The sequence below is a fragment of the Chrysemys picta genome, chromosome 16 (assembly GCF_011386835.1).
Source record: "Chrysemys picta bellii isolate R12L10 chromosome 16, ASM1138683v2, whole genome shotgun sequence".
NCBI lineage: Eukaryota > Metazoa > Chordata > Testudines > Emydidae > Chrysemys > Chrysemys picta.
Window position 1 is genome coordinate 31,432,455 of NC_088806.1, and position 25,401 is coordinate 31,457,855.

Genomic DNA, 25,401 nt, shown 5'->3' on the forward strand with positions numbered 1-25,401 from the left:
TCACATTTTCTTCCTTCCCCCTCCACCCTATAACATTTCTGACTCAAAACCAACTTTGAGCAATGCGGAAGGACAGACAGACAGTGGGAGAGCAGCGGTCGGGTGCCTGTTATCACAATGAGAACAGCCTTGCTCCATCAGTTCCCTCCTGATAGGCTAATCTTAGCAATAGCTCTGCAGGTGAGTCACTCTCCAGGGGTAGCTGCAGAGAAGATTATGCAGGTGATGTTGATGCTGACAGATGGGTGTCAAATTACAATCCAAATCATAATTCCTGTTTGACGACTTCCGTTGTGGGTGTTAAATAGCACTCCCGCTGTCCAGCGGTCAGTGCTGGGACAGAGCACCAAAGAGCAGGGGCTGCTCCGCTCAGGGAGAGTGGGGACAGCCGCAGAGCATCTGAGACTCTGGACAAACCGCATGGGTTCTGGCACCTTTCAGGCACCCAGCGATAGGAGGGCACATGCTGCGTTTCAGGCATCCCTTGGATCTGGGAAACTGACTCTCTCCACAGGCTGAAGGACACCTCGCAGCTGGGCAAACATGGTGAGTCACCAGCATGGTAGCTTAGAACAGCTTTCTTTCACCTCCCAGGGCCCCCTGGCAGATCCCACCATCCTTCCCACAGGGATGGGAGAAGCTCACCTCCCTATTCGCTGCCATTTCACTGCTCTCCTGCCGGAGTTTCAGACTCAGTCAGATAGAGAGCAGCTCCACGTTTGAACGAGGCAGATTTATTATCCCTGGGTGTGAAAGAGAAAACCAGGGCACTCCTGTTCCCCCTTTCAAATGACCTATTCTTCTTTGGCTCTGAATATCCAAAGTTCTCAGCCTGGGAGTGTAACCCATCCTCTGCCTCCTTTCTTCTTCTGGACTTTGCTTTATTGCTTGCTAAATATATCAGGAGACGCTACTGCCCAGAGCCCATGGCTCCCCAACTTCTGCCTGGCTTCCCCTCCTGCCTCTCCCCCCTAGGAACTGCACAAATACATCGCTGGAATTAGCTGCCCCTCAAAAGTTTGCTTGCTGGAGTCCAGGGCTCTTCCTGAGGTCAAAATACATGTGTTCTTAGAGGGGTCGTTCCCTAAGAGAGTCACTGCGACAGCTGGGCAAAGCATGGGCAAGAATTGTGCCAGCCTCCCCTGGAGCTGGCCTGTGGAATGTGGGTGCAATCATGTGCACTAACACTACAGCTGTGTGCACGAGGGTTTTCAGAAAATCTGCCCTGTTGTCTCTCCCCCAGTGGCAGCTGCAGTGCGAGCAGGGGCAGTGCACATGGGTGTTTCCATCACTGTGTCACCAATGCAGGTGGAGAAAACACTAGCACCGTGAGCAGCAGGATATTTCCCCAAAAGAGCTTAGTGCAGACAAGGCTCAGGACAGGAGAATGACCAGTGATTTCAATGGGAACAAAGCCCCAAATCTGCACCACTTACTCACACTGAGGAGTACACGCTCCTATTGAAGTTCCATAGGCTTAAAGGGGGCAGAACGTGACCGTAACTCAGGCTACTACAATGGACATGTAGGAGGCATCCCTATGGATGTCCCATTTCTATGTTCCAGAGATCTGACTGCCATTTTTAGAAGGTTCTAGGAACTTTCCTTTGCAAAGTCTGCACAGAGCACAGCTCACATTGGCTAGCAGGCTTCTTTGGTAGAAGGAATGGGAAACGTTTTCACGCCAATGATGTAGGTTTTGACGCAGTGCACCGTAGTGTAATTACCCATTTAATAGTGCCCATCACAGAGCGAGCCCTCTGTAGACCCTGACGAATCAGCCCAACCACCTTGCAGTGAGGAATACCATCCCTCATTTTATAGATGGGAGAACTAGACAAAAAGAGGCGGCGTGATTTGCCCAAGGTCAGTGAGTTGGTACAAGCCAGGAGTTCCTCACTCCCAGTGCAGAGTACATACCATTTACCCACTAATTAATGAGCCCTTACAGGTCGACGCTGCATGGGAAGATTTCCTTCCTCTCTTTCTTAAAAGTAAAAAGCAGTAAATGTAACCGTTCAGCACGCAGCTTTGCCCCATCACCCCCGTGTAGTCTGAGCCACACAGCCAGAGGAATCAGGAAAGTCAGAATGACGCCGGTAGCTGATCCCTGACACAAGCCGGGTGCAGCAAACCTAGGCTTGGGTGAACCCCCCCAAATGTCCTGGATTCCAATGCTCATCTCAGAGTCAAACGTTCGTTGGTTTGTGTTTGGCAGAACACGGTTTGGGGCACCACAGCACCAGAAGCTGCATTAATGTTCTGTCGGAGACGACAGAAAAGGTCATTTTAATTAGTCAGAGCAGCACCCAGCTTTCCAAGGAAAGTGTTTGCTTTACATAAACAAGCTGGCCCAGTTCCTGCCCGGCTTTGAATTTACCCAGTGCAGCTACAATTACAATGGGCTCTGTCTGAAGTCAGCCAGAGAGATACTGGGCACACACTGACTGGCTGCCTCCAGAGACCAGACTGAAAGCAGAGAATTTCTTTTGATATGAGGAGATTGCATAGACCCAAGAAAAGGCTAAGACCAACTATAGCTCAGACCTTATCCACTCTGCTCAAGAAGGATTTGACATGCACAGGATGTCCTTCAACTGGCCACTTCTGTCTCTAGACACTAGTCTAGTCTCTAGGCAAGTTTTCATTCCAGCATCGCCTGTAAATTTCACCAGGGTTGAATTGTCTGCAATGAAACTGCAACAAAGACCGACCCGAGGCAGCCACATAGGCACAGAGAGTTCAGCTGGTCGAAAAGGCCTTTGAAGGTCCAAACAGAACCCTGAGCTGGGCTCCAACACGCGGGATGCTCCATGGGAGAAGGAGAAGGAGGACAGGAGCTCAGCAGGGTCCCTGCCAGCACCTGGGGGCCAGTGTGGGAATTTGGCCCTAAGCATTTATGTAGAGTGGGCAGCTGCCAGTGATTATTGCAGAGTGGGAATCTCCTCAGCAACCTAGGCTAAGCCTAGCCTATCACTTCCCCACCCTTGGCATGGTGGCACCCGCCCTCTTGGTTATAAAAGAGGCCCCATCTGTGAGGTGGGGCTGGAATTCAGAGGCCACTGGAGGGGGGCTGACACAAGAGGTCATGTGTTTGTTCAAAGCCCTGCATGATCACCTGGAGGCCGCAGGTGGTATTTTATGGGTGAACAGGCTGGGCTGTTGCAAGACAATGTGGCATTTATACAGACACCACACACAGAAGATAGCAGCTTCCTGGAGGAAATCAAGTCAGGGATGGGCAGAGGAAAAGGCAGAAAGCTAAACTGACCCCCCAGCCCCAAAGATACACCCCTCCTCCTCCCCCCTACACTCTCACCGCCCCACACACTCACTCCCCAGACAGGTTTTCTTTTTCACACCAGACTCCTGGATTTCCTTCCTGGCAAGCAGCTGGCATGTTGTGCATTAACCCACCGCCTGCAGCCCTGCCATGACTCACTGCTGAACATTGGCTTCAAGGACAGAGATCCTGACTCATCTGCCCCAGGGAGGAATAACCCAGACCGTGAACATCTCTCCCTGCGCCACAGAACTCCAGGGACAAGTTTGTTAGGATTTAGCCCATTGCACAGGCTATGATAGAGAGGTGGAAGGGACAGGGAGGTATTACGAAGCATGGCCAGATGGCCCAGACAGCTCAGTACATCGCTGTGAAACCCCCATTCTAACTCCGCACTACCGGGAGTTATGGACACCATGCTCACGGGTTTCCAAAGGGTTTACAATAATGAGAATAAAAGCTTGCATTTCCACAGTAGCCTGGAGGGTTGAGCAGTGGGCAGGGGATCTGCAGATCCTGGATTCGAATCCTGACCCTGGCCCTGACTTCAGGTTGCAATGCAGGTGAGGGAAGGCCTGTCTCAGGTTTCACTCCCTACCCTGTACAGTGGCCCCCCAAACCAAGAGCCAGCCCGGAGCAGCACTAGGACGGCAGCCCTGAGCTCCAGGCAGACAGCACAGGGAAAGAGAAGGACGAGAGACACTGATCCAAATGCCTTTGCCACAGAGAAGAATGGGGGCTAGTGCCGGGGCACCCAGGTACTGTGCACCGCAGTGTTCAGTTCCCCAAAGGACTCAGCCCTGTGCCAGGGAGTGACGGGCAGACAGGAGCCGCTGGTGTCCTGCCTGCTCTGCACCATGGCACTGACAGCTGGGAGTAGGGTGACCAGATGTCCCGATTTTATAGGGACAGTCCCGATATTTGGGGCTTTTTCTTATATAGGATCCTGTTACCCCAACCCCCTGTCCTGATTTTTCACACTTTCTATCTGGTCACCCTAGCTGGGAGTGTTGGCCTTGCCCACAGACAACGCCTTGAAAGCCAGGGGTGAGGAGCAGAATCAGTTAGTAACTAAAGAAAACAGGGATTAGGCGAAGTTAGAACAGCCACTGGCTGAGTGAGAGACACCTCAGCTGCTGAGCAGATTTTGTTGTGAAGAGGAAAATAGGTCACAGTACATGAATATTGGGGAACACAGGGAAAACCCCTGACAGCATTCTGGGGGCCTGACTCACCCTCACCCTGCCCTCTATGCAGGGCCGCCCGGAGGATTCAGGGGGCCTGGGGTCTTCAGCGGCAGGGGGCCCCCGCCGCCGAATTGCCACTGAAGCCCCGGCACTTCTGGGGCGGAAGGACCCCCTGCTGCTGAAGACCTGGAGCGGAAGAAGCTCAGGGGGCCCGGGCCCCATGAGAGTTTTCTGGGGGCCCCGGAGCGAGTGAAGGACCCCACTCCAGGGGCCCCGAAAAACTCTCATGGGGGCCCCTGCAGGGCCTGGGGCAAATTGCCCCACTTGCCCCCCCCCTCTCGGGCGGTCCTGCCTCTATGTCAAGGCAACCTGGGTGGAGAAGGCGACAGGGTCAAAGCAGAAGCATCTTGAACCCACTTTGCTCAGGGGAAGTGAGAGGGGCCCAGGCACTGCAGAATCGGGCCCTGCACCATTCATAAAGGCAATGCAGCCGGATTCCTTCAGCCCCACAGCTTGTGCAGTGGTTTGCACCTGGGCAACGCAGAGCAGGGTGGGTGTGAAAATGCTCCCTCTGGCGTAAGTGTGGGGTGGGAGAATCTGAGCTGGCATTTCATGCCCGTTTTGCTCTTCATTTGCATGGGTGTAAATAGCATCACGGGTGCAGGGCGAGTGGGGACGGTCATAAGCCAGTGGCTGCAAAGTGAGCATTGACCTGTCAGTTCTCGGAGCTGAGGAGTCCCAGCCCCTCCCTTGGTGGAGATGTTCCCCGTCAGTGTAAGGCGCGGCTGAGCGCCCAGGCCAGTGGGCAAGTCTGCACCCTGCTCGAACACACGGAGCAGCACTGCCCCCATGGCACTGCCGATCGCCCGCTCTCTGCGCTGCCCCGCGTGGCTTTATCCCAGGCCCCACAATATCTGCTGCTTTTCTTAACGCCCCGCTCCACGACTACACGAGAATCGCAGCTTTCAGTTAAAGCAAAAAGTCAGCCTCTAAGCCCTGGTGGCTGTGGAGAGAATTCTGACAAGCTGAATGCGTCCCAGCGGCTCAGAAAGCAGGAGGCAAAGAGAAAATACCACCACCATTTACTATGTTTTGGAGCCCATGATTGTGGGGGCCTGACTCGTGATTTTTAAATGCTCGGGGTGGGCAACCCTGCAAATGATTAACAACAGCGAACAGCTGAGAAGTCTGACATCACACAACCCCCTCCCCCACTCGACAAGCAGCTCCCATCCCTGCTCCCAGGCTCCTGAATCTCAGTCCGTGTTGAATCTGTCTCCTTTGTGGGCCATTTTGTCTTAGAATTTGACCCCCCTTCTCCCTGCTCCTCCTGGACACAGCCCCAGCACAGAGCCCTGACGCTTACCTGCCATTGCAGTGTCCAGCAGAGACACTGGAGGGAATGGTCTCGCGCAGGGCAGGAAGGGACATTAAAGTGACATGGAAACGGGCCGATTTCCATAGGCCAGGAGCTTGCTTTGAAAGTGAGAGCACCCAGGGTCAGAGGGCAGCTCTCGGCAGCACAGCAAAGGCATCCATGCACATGTACGGCGTCCACATGAAAGTCCAGCCACGCTGCCCTGACTCTCTCTGGTTAGCATCAATACATCAACCAGAGAAAAGCTCGGCTGCTCCCAAGGCAAAGCTTCTCCTTCTGTAATCAGGTGTGGAGAGATGGAGGGGACTTAGTGTCTTATTTGTCACTTTCTCCTGAGACTGGTTGCTGCAAAGGGGTTTGTTGACACGTCTCCTAGCAGCTGCAATAGCTGTCCCTGCTCGTCTTTCTACTGTTTGTCCCAAGAGGCTGGGGGTGGATTCCCCGCCCCGCTCTGCAGGGACCACGCAGACATGCACAGCATGATGGAGAAAGGCAAAAGACACAGGAACAGCCTCGGGGCATGGGGCAGCCCAAGCCATCAAATTGGACCTGGGCGGCAATGCAAGACCGGTACACTGGAAAAGCCACCTGCCCCTTGCTGCTATGCAGCCTGCTTTATTCCGGAGCTGGGGGATGGGGGATTTGCCTTTCTCCGAAGTTCGTCCCCTGCCTGGGTATTCGTTAGGCTAGTCGCACAGTGCACCAGCCTGCACGGAATGGCAGGGTCAGCAAAGTTCTTTCCAGGGCCAGAATCGCCCACACACCAATGCCCTCGTCTCCCTCTGCTACCAACCAGTGCTTCCTGCACGCCCTTGGACACGATCGAAGTTGCCCCTGGAAGTGCAGTTAGGGGGGCTCAGGAAACTCTCAGGCAGGCAAGAGAGGCCACTTCCGGCCAACCAAGAGAGCCCCAGAACAAACCTTGACTCCATCACCCAGGCACTAGGAGTGCTGTCAAATCTGCACCTCGATCTAGTTCTGAATTTTTCATCCCTATTTTTAACATGGGTTGAATTCAAAACCTTTGCTCCTGCGGTGTGAAATCTGGTTCTCAGTCAGATGGCTGAGGCCTAGCTGTAGTTAATCCCTAGCCTAGATCTTCACATCCCCTTGAATCAGACCTCGGGCAGCCCCTCTGCTCTGTCTGTGCCCAGACTTTTAATTCTGCACAGCTTCTCAATACAGTTCAGTGATGCTGAGATGATGCAAGCTGTTCCTTGGCACTGCCAACTCAGAGACTCTACCTGGACTTTGTAACAAGTTCCCCAGACAATTGTAGCCTTTGTTCTGTTGGAAAATGACATGCTGGGTTTCCATGGGGTTATTTTTTTCTTTGTTGTTAGTTTGTTTTCAATTAACTGTGGAAAAAATTGCACAGGCTGAGGCGTCAGGCCCTGATCCTACAAAGCACCCTCACACATAGAACCACAGAAATGTGGGGCTGGCAGGGCCATCAACAGGTCATCGAGTCCAGCCCTGCACGGAGACAGGACCAAATAAACCCAGGCCCTCCCTGACAGGTGTTTGTCCTCTGTTCTTAAAAACCTTTGGTGACAGGGATTGGACAACCTGCCTTGGAGCCTGTTCCAGAGTTTAACTACCCAGAGAGTTAAAAAGGTTTTCCTAATATCTAACCGTACTGCAGATTAATCCCATTACTTCTTGTCCTGCCTTCAGTGAACATGGAGAACAGTTGATCACCGTCCTCTTTATAACAGCCCTTAACATAGTTCAAGACTCTTCTCAGGTCCCCCCTCAGTCTTCTTTTCGTATGACTAAACAGATCCAGTTTTTTCAACTTTTTCTCATAGGTGAGATTTTCTAAACCCTTTATCGTTTTTGTTGTTCTCCTCTGGACTCTCTCCCATTTGTCCACATCTTTCCTAAAGTGCAGTGCCCAGCTGAGGCCTCACCACTGCCAAGTAGAGTGAGACAATGACCTCCCATGTCTTACATACAGCACTCCTGTTAATACACCCCAGAATGATATTAGCCTTTTTCACAACTGCATCATGTTGTTGATTTATTCAGTTTGTCAACCGCTAAAACCCCCAGTTCCTTTTCAGCAGTACGATCACCTAGTTCAGTGGCTCTCAAACTTTTTTTACTGGTGACCCCTTTCACATAGGAACCCTCTGCATGTGACCCCCCTTATACATTAAAAACACTTTTTTATATATTTAACACCATTATAAATGCTGGAGGCAAAGCGGGATTTGGGGTGGAGGTTGACTCCTCCCATGTAATAACCTCGCAACCCCCTGTTTGAGAACCCCTGACCTAGCCAGTTTTTCCCCGTTTTGCACTTATCTTTATCAAGTTTCAACTTGTTGATGTCAGACTGATTCTCCCATTTGTCAAGGCCATTTTGAGTTCTAATCCTGTCCTCCAACGTGCTTGCAACCCCTCCAGCTGGGTGTCATCCACACGTTTTATAAGCGCACACTCTACTCCATTGTCCAAGTCACTAATGAAAACGCTGACTAGCACCAGCCCCACGACTGATCCCTGGGGGACCCCACTACATACAGTCTCCCAGTTTGACAGCGAACCAATGAGAACGACTCTTTGAATACGGTTCTTCAACCAGTTGTGCACCCACGTTACACTAATTGCATCTAGACCACATTTCCCTAATTGCTTATGAGGCTGTCATGTGGGACTGTGTCTAAAGCCTCACTAAAGTCAAGGGGAAACGATCACATGCTTTGCTTTAAGCACGTGAGTAGCCTAATCAGCGGGACTATTCCCCTGCGTATGCCCTTAGCAGGGTGACCAGATGTCCCGATTTTATAGGGACAGTCCCGATTTTGGGGGCTTTTTCTTATATAGGCTCCTATTACCCCCCACCCCCGTCCTGATTTTTTACACTTGCCGTCTGGTCACCCTTAGCGACCTGGGAGGTCTTGTGAGACGCACAGAACAATGCAACACAGCCAGGTCACTGCAGCCAAACGATTGCTGCGCTGTCACCTTGTAGGTGAAATGGGAACATGCAGGCACTTCCCCCCATTTGGCATATCCTAGTTCATCTCATCTCCAGGGTATTTCCTCAGGTGCCTGTCCCCTCAGTATCTAAGGCCCAAATATGGTGGAATAATATCAAGGTCCAGAACACAATGGCCAGGAGTCTCTCCTTGCAGTGCCTGGGAGCTGCAGGAGCACAGCACCTGGGACAGCCGAGCTTTGCGGAGACAAGCATGTGGTGACAACACAGACTTCTCGGGGATATTCGGTTACATGAGCAAAAGCAGAATTGGGGCCTTAGCCTTTAACAGAAATCACCAGGGTCATTCCATGGGGAGACCATGGCCAGATCCAGTGGAAAGACTCCCCTGACTTCAAGGGGCTTTAGATCAGTTAGGATCAAGGTCTTTGGTAGCCAAGCAAGCAGCCCTGCACCATGCACACAGACTCCCATCCCAGGAACCCTCCTTTTAATGCATGTATTCAGTTCACTGACTGCTGTTCCCTTCCATTTGCAGGACACAGATTCTGAGTGGCCCCTGAACAGGAGAGGTAATGGCCTTACGGGTCTCAGGCGGGGTTGTAAGTGTTGCTAACTGTGCTGGGCTGTGCTCCAAGACCACGTGCTCATGAGCTGCTCTCTGTGTTGCAGGTCCTCCTCCGGCACGCAAACCCCCAACCGTGACACAAAACTTCAAGCGATTTGGCATCCCGCTCATTGCCACCATCCTGAGCATGGCCACCATCATTGCAATTGCCTTCCTAAGTAAGGTCCCTTCTCTCCTGTCCCACTTGCATGCTGGGGGCTTGCACAGCAGCCACACTTCCCTCTTGCTCCACACTCCACCAGGTGCCCGAGCAGTCTTGGCCAGAGCACGCCTGACAAGGCACTGTAGTGATAGCGCCTGAGGCGACAGCCTTTCCCCTGCAGAAACAGGACCTCACGCCTGCTGAGGCCAGTATAATTTGGGGAGAAACAGGGCGAGATGCAAACTTCAGATCCAGATCCCAGCCCCCTCCCAAAGCCTGGGGCTGTTGGGATCCAGGGTTTGGGGGGAGGGACGACTCTATCCTCAGGGATCTCATCCTAATGCCGCCTTTGGGCCAGGTTGTGTCTGACTCCAGTGTTTATGCAGAAGTTGGGGGACAAACTGCAAGGAACCTTTGCCCTCCTATGGGGGGGTGTATTGAGGACTGTTGGAATTTTGCAAGCTGTTGCTTTAAGAGTGGAGGGGTTCCCTGGTCCTGCGTGCAGGCTCTGGGGCTCTGTAGTAATGCCTGCAAGTGGAGTCAGGTCTGCCAGGCTGGAAACAGACAGCTTAAAGCACAGTGGGGTATCTTATCGCCCTAGGGAGCAGCCTGTTTTCTCCTTCTCTGTTTTTGAGTTCTTGTTCTCAATGCTAAGAAATAAAATTGTGTTACGTCACAAGCTTCCAGCGAGAGATCTCATCTCTGTGTGCGTATGCCATGAACATAACTCTGTGCAGAAGCCAGGCACAACTGGGCCCAAGTGCACAGCTCACTCCCTGCTACTGCCCCCAGGGCAATGGGAATGCTGCAGGGCTATGCTTACCCCCACTGCACTGGCCAGCTGAGTTAGCTGGATGGGTAGGGGGCACCGCTATGGGCTGGTGCAGAGACATGCTCCCTCCCTGTGTCACCGAGGCACTGTGCATCTAAAACACACACCCCCTCCTGGTATCCACCTGGCCCCTAGAGCTCTTGGGTGTGTGTCCAGCATCCCTACGTAGCTTGAAAAGCTCAGCACATGGCTTAAGCCAGACCTGAATCTGCACTGGGAGAGCATGCGTGGAAAGCTTCCCCCCACTCACAGGCCTGCAGAATGGGTGCTGCCAAACCCCTTGCTCTCAGGAGAAGCCATTTGCAACAAAGATTTAAACCCACCCCCCCAACGTTCCCTGGCAAACATGAGCCAAACGTCCCAGACCAAGTTGGACTCTGTCCCTTTCCCCTCTAGTCAAGGCAACTCTGGAACACTACTACTTCCTCTGCAGCAAGACAATCAAGTTCATCCCCCTGCAGCAGCAGTGTAATGGGCAGGAAGATTGCTCCTGGGGAGAGGACGAGGAGAAGTGTGTGCAGCAGGTCCCAGAAGGCCCACCCGTGGGAGGTGAGTTGTGGATGTTATGCCAGCAATGCCATGTACGGCACGGCAGGGAGCACAAAGCAGCATTCAGAGCTCTTAGAAATCACGGTAACCAGGGGCCAATGGCTGTACCAGGGACAAAAGTTTTTTCTTCTCCCCCTCTCTTATTTAATTAACCTCCTAGAGTTGGTAGGACAACTCCCAGAGAGAGAGAGAAAATCCTCATGTGTTCCATTCTGTGCATCCGAAGAAGTGGGCTGTAGCCCACGAAAGCTTATGCTAAATAAATTTGTTAGTCTCTAAGGTGCCACAACTAGTCTGTATCCCCAAAAAGAACAGGAGTAACACGGCTGCTACTCTGAAACCAGATACTGCAAATGTGCCAAACTGCAGCCACCTGGCGGGGAGCCTGGAATGCAGCTGACTCTGTTTTTCTCCCTAGTCCGCGTTTCCAAAGACAGATCCACCTTGCAGGTGCTAAACAAAGAGACTGGAGCCTGGTTCTGGGCATGTCACGATAACTTTCATATGGCCCTGGCAAAAGCAGCTTGCAAGCAAATGGGCTACAGCAGGTACCTGCCTTCCATCTCACTCCCCCTGCTCTCTGGTCATCCCTTTCCTTCTTCTCTCATTGGTATGGAGCTCACTGCCCCTTTAACAAAAACCTTTCCTGGGGGGATATTTGAGATAACTATTAATGCTCAGTAGCATGCAAAGCTCTGGCCCAGTGTCCTCTCTCCACAGAGCAGGGACAGCCCAGGTGTCCCCTTCACTGCCCCTGTAGGCAGGAGCAGGAGCGCAGCCTCTGGGGCCCATTCAGTCCTTCCTCTCTGCTGAGGAAGTGCATGGCTTTGGGGATGCAGGCACCTAGACCAACTCCCAGTAGCCCTGCCTCCCTGCCTGTGGCCCTGGGCCTCAGTTTTCCTGCTTCTCCAGGACCTGACTTCATATAGTCTCACGCACCCAGTGCAATCCCTCAGGTCTCTCCTGCTGGGCTTCCATTTATCATCTCAAACAGCACAGAAGCACACCTAGCCTTGTGTCCTTGTAGTTGTCTCCCCACAGCCCTTCCCGCAGTTACACAGTCACCCTCAGATCATGGCTTCTCTGCCTCTCCCTAGCCAGCTCTGCCACTAGTCTTGCTCCTGAGGTCCTCCCCCTGCACAGGGAGGATCCCCAGTCCCCCTGACCTCTTAGCCATTGCCATTCTACCCAGCTCTGTAACCAGCCACCCAACCCAGCACCTTCCTCCTTCACCTTTCTCTGAGTGAGTACCAGGCTCTGCCTTTTATAGCCTGCCTTGCCCACATGATCAGTCACATGATCTCAGAGTGCTATTCCCTCCTCCAGTACTCCCAGCCTTAAAGGATTGAGGGCACAAACAGCTGGGCTGGCCTGTGTTAAGCACTCTGATATCCCCACAGTCATGTCATGCAGGACCCCAAGCTGCCATCCAGGGATTCTGGGTGTTCTAACCCCCAACCAGAGCCAGATCGGAAAGAACAAGCTAGCTGTGAAAGGCTCTGTCTCCCCTCTCTAGCCTGCACCAGCTCTTTTCAGTGAACAGAGCTGAACTAATACTGCATGGCTAATTAAAGCCAGGATTTTCTAAGGAGCCTGGCCAACCCTGAGCATCCCAAAATCATGAGATTGGCTAAAGAGCATGAGCTTTTTTTTTTTTTAAATAATACATTGGGGCGTGTTGGAGGGGTTGGGTTTTTGTTTGTTTTTTCCTCCTTCTGATGTTGGAGCCTTTAAGGTTCAAGTTTGCAAATGTTTCTCCATGGTCATGGGGGCTAAAAACTTACTTCTTTAACAAATAAAAGCGAGGATTCTCACCTAATTCCTGATTCAAGGAACTGGGGCTTAAGCAAAATACCAACTAGGGTGAGAACCGGCAAAAGATTATGAGCAACTAACTCCCTTAGGCTCCTTTGAAAATCCCAGCCTGATTGTTTTCACACTGCATCTTCCCCAGACCCAGAGTCCTTTCCACTCAAGCAGCAGCTGATGCATTTTACTAGCAGGTGAGCATGTAAAGTGCCATCAGCAGGGGAGCCTGGCAAATCAATACACTCTCCAGGAACCCCACTGGGCATGAAACTTGAGAAGCTTTCAATTCCTGACACAAGTGGAAATGAAAGTAAAAGATAAAGCACACACCTGACCTCCAGTCTCCCATGGGCTCCTTCCTGGGGTGCGTTTGCTGCAGGGACCAGCAAGAAGGGCGTCCATCTGCAATACTTATTTTAACATGAAAGGCTGCCCTTTGTTCCTCAGCCATACCAGCTCCACCAGCTGGAACAGCCTCCGCCCGGCAGCGAGGGAGTTGGCACTGGCAGGTCTCTGAGCTGCCCTGGGCCTGCTGAGCTTGCACTTTGCAAGTGACACTCCAGGATTCTGTGGTTGTTTGGGGCGAGCAGCGGGTTTGGGGTCTCCCCTTCGCTGTGGCCATTCGGGTTGTTTTTCTCTTTCCTTCTTCTTTCCCTGTTTTTCTCTGCCTTCTTCTTGCTTCTTTCTCTCCTTCACCCTCTTTTCACTGGTCCTTTCTCCTGTGGTGCATGTTGTAAATCCAGAGCGAGTGCCCTGAAGCGAAGCCAGACGTGCTCTGGCGCGGTACAGAGACAGACCTGCCCTTTCCCTTCCCCAAGATGATCCGAGCTGAGAGGGGTTCAGCCAGAGCAGCACCTGTCCATTGTACGGTGCATGCTGGCCGGCAGCAGCTTTCTCCCCGAGTGTTGTCCTTCCTGGGCAGCTGGCCCAGACGCAGTCCCCCTGCCCGTGAGGGGCCACGTTCTCCTTGCAGGGACCCCTCGTGGGCTCAGTCTGTGAGCTCCTGTCTTCTCACAAACCCACTGGGCCAGAATCCCCAGCTTTGCCCAACTGAAGGGAGCACTGGCACTTTGCCAGGAGCCACAAAGCCATATGAATGGAGGCAGGTTGCCGTGGCCACCCCAAACTTTAACAGGGAAATGTCATGTCCCACGACGCACTGCTCCCTCACTGGCCCGGCAGCTGGGAGGTCCTAGCGTCTCTGCCACTCACCGCTTGGACGGAGGCAGGCACAGGCCGGCATGGGCTCCACTGCCACTGGCTGTGCTGCTGGTACGGGGCCACTTTGATCAAACACTGTCTGTATTTTCCAGCGTCCCCACGTTCAGCGCTGTGGACCTTGCAGACACACAGGGCCTGCCCCTCAGGGAGGTCACGGTGAACAATGGGGTCCTCCGAGGGCAAGACTCTGGCAGGTGAGTGGAAGAGCAACCAGTAGATGATCTGCAGAATGGATTAACTTGGCTGTTTCAGTGCATCTCGCGGAGGAGGGCTGCTGAGATCAGCAGGGCTCGCTCCTGGGCTGACAGCAGAGCAGCAACAGTTCTTAGCCTTAGCACTTAGACAGCGTTTCCTTGCTCGTCGCACTTTATAGGCAATATTCCTGCTCTGCTCCTCAGCGCGGGAGGCAGCTCTGTGCCACTCTCCCCATGCTACAGTTGAGAAACTGAGGCACATGCTTGTCTAAGGCCACAGAGGGGATCAGCGTCAGAAATGAAGCCCAGGATGTGTTCCTGGCACCCAGCCCTGTGCTCAGACCACCCCTTTCTCCATGAGGTTTATAGAGGATGGTCAGCCGGTGCCCGTGATTCAACACAGCTGGCTGGCACACACATTGCTGACGGTTCCCATGACACCCCCCAAATGTCTTGACTGACCAGCTCCCCAGTAGCCACAGGCCTGTGCTCTGTTAGTGATGCTGACCTATAAGCAGGCCCCAGAGTGCTACTGAAATCCCTTGGAGCCAGGGACAGAGATGTTCCCTTGCTGGGAACAAGGTTTAATCGTGACCAGCTCCCACAGTCTGCCCTGGTTCACGCTGACCCGTCAGCGATGGGTCAGTAACTGAGGGCCTCACCGCGGTGTGTGGACACCACTACGCTGGGAAGCCGCTGAACCTGGGCGGGCTCAGAGCCACACAGCCCCACACGCCATGCCGATGGGACAGGATTTCTGTGCCCTGAGCGGGACCTTTCTGCCAGGCAATGGCCTGTGAGGTGCTTCTGGCCCTGGCTGCCCATTGACACACCCCGGCCGGGGCCTCGTTAGGAGCACAGCCACACCTTGCCAAACCAGGGGAACGTAGGAGCCACTTGCTGGGGGCGGCCTGGTGGGGAAGCCTCTGACCCCAGCCTCTCCTCCCCTGCCCAGAGCAGGGCCAGGCAGGGTTAGTGCACAAGAGGAGACTGCTCAGCTCTGCAGCCCCTCACTCTGCACGGTGAACTCCCCAGGGCCCGGGCCCGAGCCAGCTGCTGACCCACCAACTGTCAGCCCAGCCCCTGCAGAGTTTGTCGTCTCTGTGGTGGTCACTGCAGAGTTCGTCGCAAGGTGCAGCTTCCAGCGCTGCTGCTTCAGTCCACACGGACTTTATAAACGTGGCACAGCTCAGGAACACGGCCAATCCGGAACCCAGAACCGTCAGCGGTGCCCTTCGCTCCTCTGAGCAAACCCCCTGGGTGTGAGGAGACTCCTCACAGCCGTAAGATGAGCAGGATTCACACGTTGGGGAGGGGGGTTCAGTCCACAGGCTGAAGGGCTGATTTCAAGGTAACCGCGTACTAACCAATGTCATGTGCAAACCCTATAGCCCACGGGCAGAGACGTGCTGTGAGAAACGTAGCAGTTAACATGCCATTTTCCTGTTCCAGGCAGTGCCTCTCTGGATCCGTCGTTTCACTCGCATGTGGCAGTAAGTGTGATTCTGTTATTAACACTAACCATAGAATATCAGAGTTAGAAGGGACCTCAGGAGGTCATCTAATCCAACCCCCTGCTCAAAGCAGGACCAATCCCCAGCTAAATCATCCCAGCCAGGGCTTCGTCAAGCCTGACCTTAAAAACCTCCAAGGAAGGAGATTCCACCACCTCCCTAGGTAACCCATTCCAGTGCTTCACCACCCTCCTAGTGACATAGTGTTTCCTAATATCCAACCTAGACCTCCCCCACTGCAACTTGAGACCATTGCTCCTTGTTCTGTCATCTGCCACCACTGAGAACAGCCGAGCTCCATCCTCTTTGGAATCCCCCTTCAAGTAGTTGAAGGCTGCTATCAAATTCCCCGTCACTCTTCTGCAGACTAAATAACCCCAGTTCCCTCGGCCTCTCCTCATCAGTCATGTGCCCCAGCCCCCTGATCATTTTCATTGCCCTCTGCTGGACTCTCTCCAATTTGTCCACATCCCTTCTGTAGTGGGGGGACCAAAACTGGACACAATACTCCAGGTGTGGATGCCCCAGTGCCGAATAGAGGGGAATGATCACTTCCCTCCATCTGCTGGCCATGCCCCTACTAATGCAGAGAGCAGCAGCCGGTTCGACAAATCCTGGCACCATTCTTACCTAGTCTTTACTCGGGCCAACTCCAACCTGGACTCATACTCAGGAGTGCAGGATTTGGCTTGCGGCGTTTCATGTGGACAGATGTGGTACGAGGTCTGGGTCCAGCACAAGCACGGAGCCGCCAGAGCTGGCAGTTATGGAGCAGTGGAAGGACGTGCAGCTGGTCTGTGCCATTCGTATGTCACGAGGTGTGACACTGGGCACTGATTCAAATCCAGCCCAGGGCAGTAGTGACAGCGCTGTCATCATTCCAGTCCTTGTCTGTACTAGAAAAGTTGGCTTAACACCAACGATTTAAAATCTATCCAGCTAAAGCAGTGCAAAAACTAATGTAGACGCACTTATGGCGTAACCCCTACTTACACTGGGTTAGCTAGTGCAGGTGAATTATCTAATTAATTATGCTAAGCCAATTAAGGTTTAGTATGAAAGGGAAGGGAATAAATAAATTGATTTAAGCAAGTGTGGCAAAATTCTAAAGAAAGCTACAGTCTGTGATATATGTGTGAGCCCTGCAGTGTCAATGGAAGGCAATACACACAAACACACATATACATATATGTTCTTTACCAGCTCTTTGGCTCATAGGAGTACAGTCTGCACAGACAGGCCTGGAACATGTATTTCCCCCCCAAAAGGCACATTCTTGGGCGGTGGCGGGGGGGCGGGGGAGTCACTCTCCCATGTGCTGAGCTAAGATGTTGATTTATCTCTTATCCTTGGATGCAGCCTGCGGAGAAAGCGTGAAGTCTCCACGTGTGGTTGGTGGGGGCCAGGCCAGGATCTACGCTTGGCCATGGCAGGTCAGTTTACAGCACAAAACCCAGCACCTCTGTGGGGGCAGCATCATTGACCCGAGGTGGATTCTCACAGCAGCACATTGCTTCAGGTGAGTCACCCAGTGCAACCCCACTGGGAATTGTGGGTGGGGGACTCACATGAACCGCGCACACAAGCCGAGACTACAAAGTGTACATTGTGTATAAATACTGGGAGAGCCGGGGCTGCTTTCAGGAGCTGAGGGCTACAGCTGCTTGGAAAGGGCATTTTACATTCCAGGAAATGTTTTGATGAAAATGAAAAAAAATCATATTCATTTTTAAAAATTGTGAATTTGGGGGGGGGGGCAATTATTGAAAAATTGAATAAACCAAATGTTTTTTGGTTTTCAGTTGTCAAAAAAAAAATCAGTTTGGGATTTGTTTGTGAAAGCCCCAAAATTTCCACAATCGAGACATTTTCTCACAACACCTTCCAGTTAGTCAAAAAGTCATTTCACGTCAACAAGCCGTGCTGAGTGCCCGTAACTCCAGCTGCAGTCCGGGGGAGTGGGAGGTGCTCGGCAGCTCTGCAGCGCAGCCAGCCTGGCAGTGTACACACTATGGGCTGAGTTCCCCGCCCGCTGGGCTGTCATTTACACCAGTGCAGAGCATGTGTAAAGTACGTGTGAAATGCAGCCAACCTTTAACTCCTGCCAGTAACTGGAATTCCCCCATCTTTATGCAATTTCTTTTAATATTTCAAAATTAAACTCTGGTTAGGCGCTTATATCTTTCAGGGTTCTCTTTGCTTCTTGTGCCTTACAAGTCATGTCCTGTCTGTAATGCAACAATAGTTTAGAAAGAAAACACATAAAATTCCTTATAGTTCCTCTAATCTTAGTGGACCTAGTCTGTATATTCTTTGGTTATATCTAATGCCTTTCATTTCACATTCTTCAAGGCTTACAGTAATACATGAGCCATTCTTTTGAAGGAACAAGACAGATTATCCATAGAGAGAGTGACAGTGCCTTTGAGCCATAAAGCAAACAAATGTGCAGCTTCAGAGTTCAGATGAAAGCTAGTTTGTTTGGATTTCTTGGCTCATCCAGGAGTTTGACCTCCGGAACATTTTGTATTCTGGGTCTCGCAGCAAGTTATTCCTTAGACAGTTTACTTGATTCCCCTCTCCTTTATATCTTTTATTGGTCCAACTTCTGTTGGGGAGAGACGAGTTTTGAGCTACACAGAACAATTCTGCATGTCGTGAAGGGTGATTCGTTGCTTCCTGACTAAGGGGCAGAGAGGGAGCTATAGTTCTTATTACCAATATATTTCAAGGCATATTTGACCTCTCTACATCTCACATGAGCAACTATCATTATGGAGGTCATGGAAGGAGAAGAGCCACTAACCATTGGCTGAATTTGTGCATAGGAACAATCAGGCCCTTCAGAACTGGCGTGTGAAAGCAGGATCCGAAATCCTCTCCAACTCCAACACTATCCCTGTGGAAAAGATCTTCATCATTGACAGTAATTATATGTTTCCCAAAGATAATGACATCGCCCTGGTAAAGCTGACGTCTCCCTTAAGTATTTCAGGTGAGCGAGAGTCTACTCTCTAAAATCACTTTCAGAAACTTCTTTGAAATAAGCACCCCACATAAATTCCTTGGCATCCATTGCCTATGGATTTGTCTAAATGCGCGATAGGGCCCGATCCTCTGCTTTGGCAAAGTGGGGAGTGCATGACATGGGACAGGCACAAGTCAAAGGCTCTGAGGACACATGAAGGAGATGGATAAGTCCATCTGGGGCTGCGTGAAACACCAGTGTGCAAATGGTGCTGTTAGTAAATCAACGTGTGTGACGTAGCGGCCTGCAGTGGCTGCGCCTGACTGGCCAGACAAATGTGTGTGTGTGAATGTGCCTGACCTGCCAGAACTCGACAGAACACACTCACTGCATTAGGCCTGTCAAGTGATTGTGTAAAACCCACTCTGATAATTCTGTCACGAGTGTAAGATGATCCATCTCTAGTGCCTGGGCAGCCAGGCGATCATTTCTCACAAACCTAGAATTGAGACCCTCTCTCCTGATTCTGTCTGTTCATACTCTCTCCCTTCCAGACACAGTTAAGCCAATTTGTCTTCCTTTTTTTGATGAGGAACTGCCCTCTAACGCCCCACTGTGGGTGACAGGCTGGGGCTACACACAGCAGGATGGTGAGTTCAGTAGGTTCGTTCTCTACCGCACAGAACTGAAAACTGCTCTTTAGCCCTGGTGCTCAGAGAGGCAGGGTGGAAGCTCTCATTTGTGTATCTTTTATCGAGGTACATTGTCTAAGGCTCTGCAGCAGGCGCAGATCAAACTGATTGACAGCAACACCTGCAATGCTCTCGCCGCCTACCAGGGGGAAGTCTCAGATAAGATGATATGTGCAGGCCTCATGGAAGGCGGCGTGGATACCTGCCAGGTGAGTACCTTTCTCACCTTTGAAAATGTGTTCTTCTCGCCGCTGAGGTGGAAGCTCAGGTGTAAATCCTGCATGCTCGTTCCCCCAGCCCCTCTGAAGAGGAGCAGCGTGGAGCCCTGAATAACATCCCTCTAATTCCAGGAGCGTTCAGGGTCCTTGCTAGCCTGTGGGATTGGGCCACAGTCACTGGGTGTTGTGGGGGCAGAAGGGAGGCTGGGTCAAGATTTTGAATGAGTCTGATTTTCAGAAAGCACTGAGCACCTGCCCCCTGAAAATCAGGCCCCTCTAAGGTGTTTCAAGTTTGCCCCCTCAGCTCACTGGTCACTTCTGACGCTCCGGCTCCAGGGCCCTTGGCCGTTATGGTAAGGTCACACTGCGTACATATGGGCTTCGCCAGTCCTGAACTTTATATCTTGGGCCGAGCTCTCCTTCCTCCATAGCCACTGATATCTGGAGAGGAGCAGGGGATGGGGAGCAGCAGGGTTCCCTGTAATGCCTGCTTGTGTGTCCCCCTCCCAGGGAGACAGCGGCGGCCCCTTGATGTACAATCCCGGGCACTGGCAGCTGGTGGGGATCGTCAGCTGGGGACATGGCTGTGGCAGACCAAGCACTCCCGGCGTCTACACCAAAGTGCAGGCCTACCTCAACTGGATCTACACCGTCCAGAGGGTCAGCGTCCTTGTCTCTGAAACCTGACACTGATTGCGAGCAGATTCCTCCCTGCTCCAGGGCTGGCAGCTTGTGCCACCCCCATGCTGTGAGTGCCAGAGGCCAGCTGAGCTCCTTGCATGGCCAAGGGCAGCCCCGTGACCTGCCCTACACTGTTACTGCAACAGCACAGAATGGCCAGGCCACACGCATTCCCCAGCCATGCCCACCAGAACGCTCACTGCCCCAGGGCTGGTGGGGTTTGCATACCGCACCATGGCTGGGACAGAGGTAGCAAGAGTCCATGAACTATCTGGCTTGCACAGCAGCAGAACTACATTGATGGGGGCTAGCAAGGGCTTCTTAGTGTTTAGTTCCTCAGAAAAAAAAAAAAAACCCATACATTGCTCCTGGGTGCTGAGCTAGTCAAAAATCCAACGTGTTTGCTGCTTCTAGGCTTCCCCAACACGACGAGTGCCACTAAGCAGGAGATCTGGCTTCAGGCCCTGACCCCTCAGCAGTAGGATCTGAGACAGGGCTGGGCAAACTAGGGCTCGCGGGCCGCTTCCAGCCCATCAGACGTTTTTATCTGGTCCTCAAGCTCCCGCCGGGGAGCAGGGGCGGGGTCTTGCCCTGCTCTGGCCGCCTGGCGCTCTCCAGCCCCCGACTCACAATTCCCTTGATGAGCACCATCTCCCGGCATGCGCAAAGCCACACTGCACAGGCGCTGTTTCTGGAATCGGAACCCCATCCCTACGCAGCAGCCCCCGACTACGCGGCAGCCCCCCCCCCCCCCACGCAGCAGCACGCCCAGTCCCCTACCGGTCTCCTACGGCCCCACCCTCAAGAGCCTTGAAAATGCCCAGGGGCTGCCCCTGTCCCACCTAGGGCTACCCCTGCCCCTACCTCCACCTGTGGTGGCGCCTGGTATGGCCACCTTGGTGTCATTGCCGGCAGGGCCCCTAGGAGTCCCCAGTACTGCCCCGATGAGCCCCTCCCACCCCCCTACACCACACCCCACCCCAAGTGTCCCTCCTCCCCACACCTCGGTAACATCCCTTATAGAGCCCCCCCTGCTACACCCCATTGAGTCCCCCTCCCCCACTGGGCATTCATGGACCACCATACAATTTCCATACCCAGATGTGGCTCTCAGGCCAAAAAGTTTGCCCTCCCTCCCCCCCCCACTCTGAGAGGGGCACGTGGTGCTGGTGCCACAATGTCTGCTAGCTAATCAACAGGGCCATGATATTGCTAGCTGCACGCGTGAGCTCAGCGGAATGGAGCTGATGTGCATTTCTGCTCTTCCCGGCCGAGAAGACTCTAGCTAGCCAAAGCTCCCTGGCGAGGACAGGGCAGGTGATGCAGGGGGACAGACCGGGCCTTCGGGAAGGCTCAATTCTCGTTCTAGACGAGCTTTTTGTTGCCCAGGCTCTGGGCCCTGGAGGCCCCTGCCCAGCCGGTGGGGAATTGCCCCTACGGCAGCTAGCGGGGGCTGGAGGGAACTGGGGACTGAAGGGGTGAATGGAAGCAGGTGGGCCAGGAGTATCATGGGGCCTGTTCCACCCTCACACCTGGCTGTGTTTTGGTTTCCTTGGGAACTGAATTGACATCTGAGGCTAGAATTTGGTTCAATGTTTTCCTGCATTTTTGTGTTGCCGGTTTTAATTTCTTGTGTGTCTCACCTTCCAGTCAGAGCTCTGAGGACTCCCGCAGCGGCAGCTTCCCGTCACGGCCCCTGCGTTACCCGCCTGGCTGCCCTGGTTCTGAGACCTGCTGGGAAACTAACTTCCAGCCATTGCTCCTGGGACCTGCACATCCCTGGGTTCACTTTCTGAAGGCCCAGCACCAGGCCATGATTTAGCAGCGGCTCAGGATCCTGGGGGTGGTTAAAGAGGAGCTGCAAGCAGAGGCCCCGTCACCTCCAGGGAATTTGCCTGGCTCAGAGCACCTCCCAGGAGAGGAGGATATTGCTCTCTACAGCCCCGCCGCGCCAGGAAGGTTTGCTTGGATTCAAGCTGCTGTTTGCTCAGCCCAGTTCTACCCCATCGCAATGTTAGTGAAACAAGCAAAGCCTTTCCCCCGCCGGCTGTTCTCGCTCAGGAAAAGTTTATTCTTTTTAAGAAAAGACCTTTGCAAAAGAATGTCATCCCTACTCTCTGCAGAGATGGGCTAGATCCAAACCTCTGATCCCAGCAGAACCAGACTTTGGGGCCCATCCAGCACCACCGGTGGCCTTAGCCAGAAATCACACTCTGTGGCCTGCAGAACATGGAGGTTCTCTGACTCCTCTTTAAATCTCCACATTCTTAAGCCCAGCTCCACGGCTCAGCTGGGAAACGGGCTGCACTGCCACCTGTCAAACCTCTTCATTTATTTGAAATAAGAACCCACGATTTTGTACCCCACCGTGGATGATTTTCTGTTGGCAGAACAAGTGCTGTTCTGGGCTGTGGATGCAGATGGCTGTTTGCTGGGATGTGATTGTTACCGGAATGAGCAATTATATTTAGTTCAATATCAGCCTTAGGAGACACTAAGGCTTATGCTGAACCCTGTAATAACTACAGGTCCACAAACAAACGATCTCATGCCTTGAACATGAGACCAGCATGTACCTGTGAACTGAGCACAGACCTGGGAGCCAGGAACTCCTGTTTTCAAACCTGAGTCTGCCACTTATCTCGGCAGGACAACGGAGATAACCAGAGCGCCTCCGGTGCAACTCCAGGGGGGCCAGCGTAGCATAAAAGTGGTTGGCACGAGAGGACAATTGGCCACGTGAGAAATCTGACACAAACCGTTTGGTGACAATGATCCGCTGGGCTCTCGAGCCAAGACTCGGCACTTCTCCGTCCCATGGCTCCTGCAATGAGCCTGTGAGGCAGAAACAAAGAGCAAGTCCCTCTCCGGGGTGCATGAGACACAAATCAACAGGCGGAAGGTGACACTTCTGAGCAAGGCTGCAGGCGGGTGCCGGGGGCTTGGAGACTGAACCATGGGAAAGGAGGAAGGGAGGGAGGAAAGACACAGAGCAAATTGTATTTCAGGAAAGAATTCCCAGCAAGTGGGCTGGAGAGCAAGAGTGCAACACCAGAGGCAGCATATAACTGGACCCGCGGCGCTCTCTGCTGCCTCTGCTGCACGGGGTCCTGGCGAGCACTGGGGCCCGGTGGAGTGTGACAAACGCGACAGGAGTTTAAAAGCAAAACCAGCAATCACACAGCATCTCATTAATTAATGAGTGTGCCCCAGTGAGTTTCCCCAGAGCACCCTGCAGTGGGAGCCACATGTGTCCTACTCCCAGCTCTGGCACAGGCTCCCTCCTTGGCCTTGAACAAGTCATGTCACTGCTCTGTGCCTCAGTTTCCCATCTGTGAAATGGGGACAATATCTGCCTCTCTGGGGTGCCGGGAGGGATAATCAGCTAGTGCCTGTGAAGTGCCTGCAGCCCTCAGGGCAGCAGGTGTCATGGAAGTGCCACGTTTTCTCATCATTGCCTGCAAATCACACACCTGAGTCTATTTCAGGAGCCCAAGTTCCTGCGGGTGCTAGGTGGAGCGACTCACTGTTGGCTTTAGCAGCTAGGGGCTGGAGCCGGCCACCCTTCCCCTCGGTAAAGCTTGGCACAGACACAGCCCCAGGAACGGGGTCGCCGTGTCTGTCAAGCACTACAGCAGTAAGGGCAGCAGCATGTTCCCTGACCCCACCGGGTCACAGATGAGAAGTCCTGCCTCAAAAGGGAATCGCTCGTGTTCATTCCCTGCCCTTCTGGGCTCAAGCACTTCCCACAGCCCGTGCCCCCATGGCAGTGCAGCGCCTAGTACCAGGGGGCACGCCTAGGCTCTACCACAGGTCCCAGAGCACTGTGGGCCCAGTTCAGGCCTGGCATCATACTCCAATGAAGTCAAAGGGGTTGCCCCAGGGAGGGATCTGGCCTCTTGTACCTGTTTCAGCCTGTACTAGCCATCTGAGCTCTTTTAAATGCTGCATTTCCCACAACCTCTCAAAGCCACAGACTTCCAAACACTAGTAGCCTCAGCCCCGTCTCTGTGCCTGCTGCAGGCCTCCAGCCCCCCATCAGCTCCTCCAGGCTCAGCGCAAGATCTTCAACAGCGAAGGCTTTCAGGCAAGCTCCTGAGTCCACAGCCAGGCACCTAAACAGAAGGGATCCAAATTTCAGAGGGGCTGAGCCCCCAGCAACTCCCCAAATCAGACCACTAATTTCGGTGTCTACAAAACGATTTAGGAGCCTACTTTAAATCTCCCATTTCTGAAAATCTGAGGCAGAGTCTCTGTTCCAGGCCCCACTGCGGCTGCTGCCCCTTCTCCAAACTCCTACTCAGCCTGGTGCTGGTAGCTGGTGGGAGTGGCTGCTCGAGAGGAGAACATTGCGCGATGGGAACCACAGTAGCAGAGAGAGGGTCAAGGACGAGCTCTTCAGAAGAACAGAGATTTGGTGAACAGAGACACCCAGTTATGAGCGCAGCCGGGAAAGGAAAAACAAAAATACCCTTTAAAAGTTCATTTGTGTTTAGGCAAATCCTAGTGGGTTACAGCACTCTCTAACCCTCTGCTAATAACGATGATTCCTCTGAGATGCCAAGATTACTCTCACCTTGCCATGATTCCTGATTCCCATGGGAAAAGGGATGGGGTGGAGAACAATCAGAGAGTTGATTCCCTTCCTCTCATGAACAAAGCTTTATTGTGCAGAAGTAATTAAGAAAATGCCTTGTGACATTCGCTTGCAAACTGCATTATTCTAGAGGGACACTGTCATCTTGAATTATCTTAAATGACTAATTTGTTTGGGCTTTTTAAATCAAATCAACTTTCTGATATATCCTTATTCTAACAAGGATCCGGCCTATTCACCTTTAACTTGATCATGGGGGTGTCCAGCATTCCAATTAACTTTCTGTTAGAAACACTTTGCCCTTTTACAGCACTTTTCATCTCAGGATCTCAACGCACCTTACATTAATTCTTACAACACCCCTTTAAAAGATGGCAGCAGCAGATTCCCCGGTTTATAGAGAGGTGAAGAGACTTACCTCTGGTCACACCCTGAGGAAGTAAGGGCCAGGAACAGAACCGAGGAGTCCCGAGTCCAACTCCCCTGCTATGATCACCATTCAGTACCCTGGATGGAATGCCATGTTCTTTCGTGACGAAAAGGAGAGCAAAGCAGCAGTTT

At 52.8% G+C, this 25,401-nt stretch overlaps 2 protein-coding genes across 6 annotated transcripts in view; one reads left to right on the top strand and one right to left on the bottom strand.

Moving 5' to 3' along the window:
• SMIM35 (small integral membrane protein 35) overlaps positions 1-15,964 on the bottom strand; it is a 43,473-nt gene extending 27,509 nt beyond the window's left edge. Inside the window, exon 1 of one of the 4 annotated variants that reach the window (XM_065569161.1) lies at positions 13,086-15,368. In XM_065569161.1, the coding sequence (XP_065425233.1) occupies positions 13,086-13,377 (292 nt within the window). In that variant the 5' untranslated portion in view covers positions 13,378-15,368. Of the gene's footprint in view, positions 1-5,836; positions 6,659-13,085 lie in introns of those variants that run through there. The other 3 variants (XM_065569162.1, XM_065569160.1, XM_042851814.2) reach the window with 3 other exon arrangements.
• Positions 114-24,975, top strand: TMPRSS4 (transmembrane serine protease 4). 2 transcript variants are annotated; one of them, XM_065569159.1, is made up of 13 exons: positions 118-546; positions 9,334-9,367; positions 9,468-9,581; positions 10,794-10,946; positions 11,365-11,494; positions 14,069-14,170; positions 15,623-15,663; positions 17,044-17,203; positions 18,513-18,679; positions 19,207-19,302; positions 19,411-19,553; positions 20,073-20,222; positions 21,894-24,975. In XM_065569159.1, exons 1-13 carry the CDS (start codon positions 544-546, stop codon positions 21,903-21,905), a joined length of 1,305 nt encoding a protein of 434 aa, XP_065425231.1. In that variant the 5' UTR covers positions 118-543; the 3' UTR covers positions 21,906-24,975. The 2 variants fall into 2 exon arrangements, with proteins under 2 accessions (XP_065425230.1, XP_065425231.1); XM_065569158.1 differs by lacking the exon at positions 21,894-24,975 and having other exon boundaries at positions 114-546; positions 20,073-20,985.
• Positions 24,976-25,401: the final 426 nt, after the last annotated feature.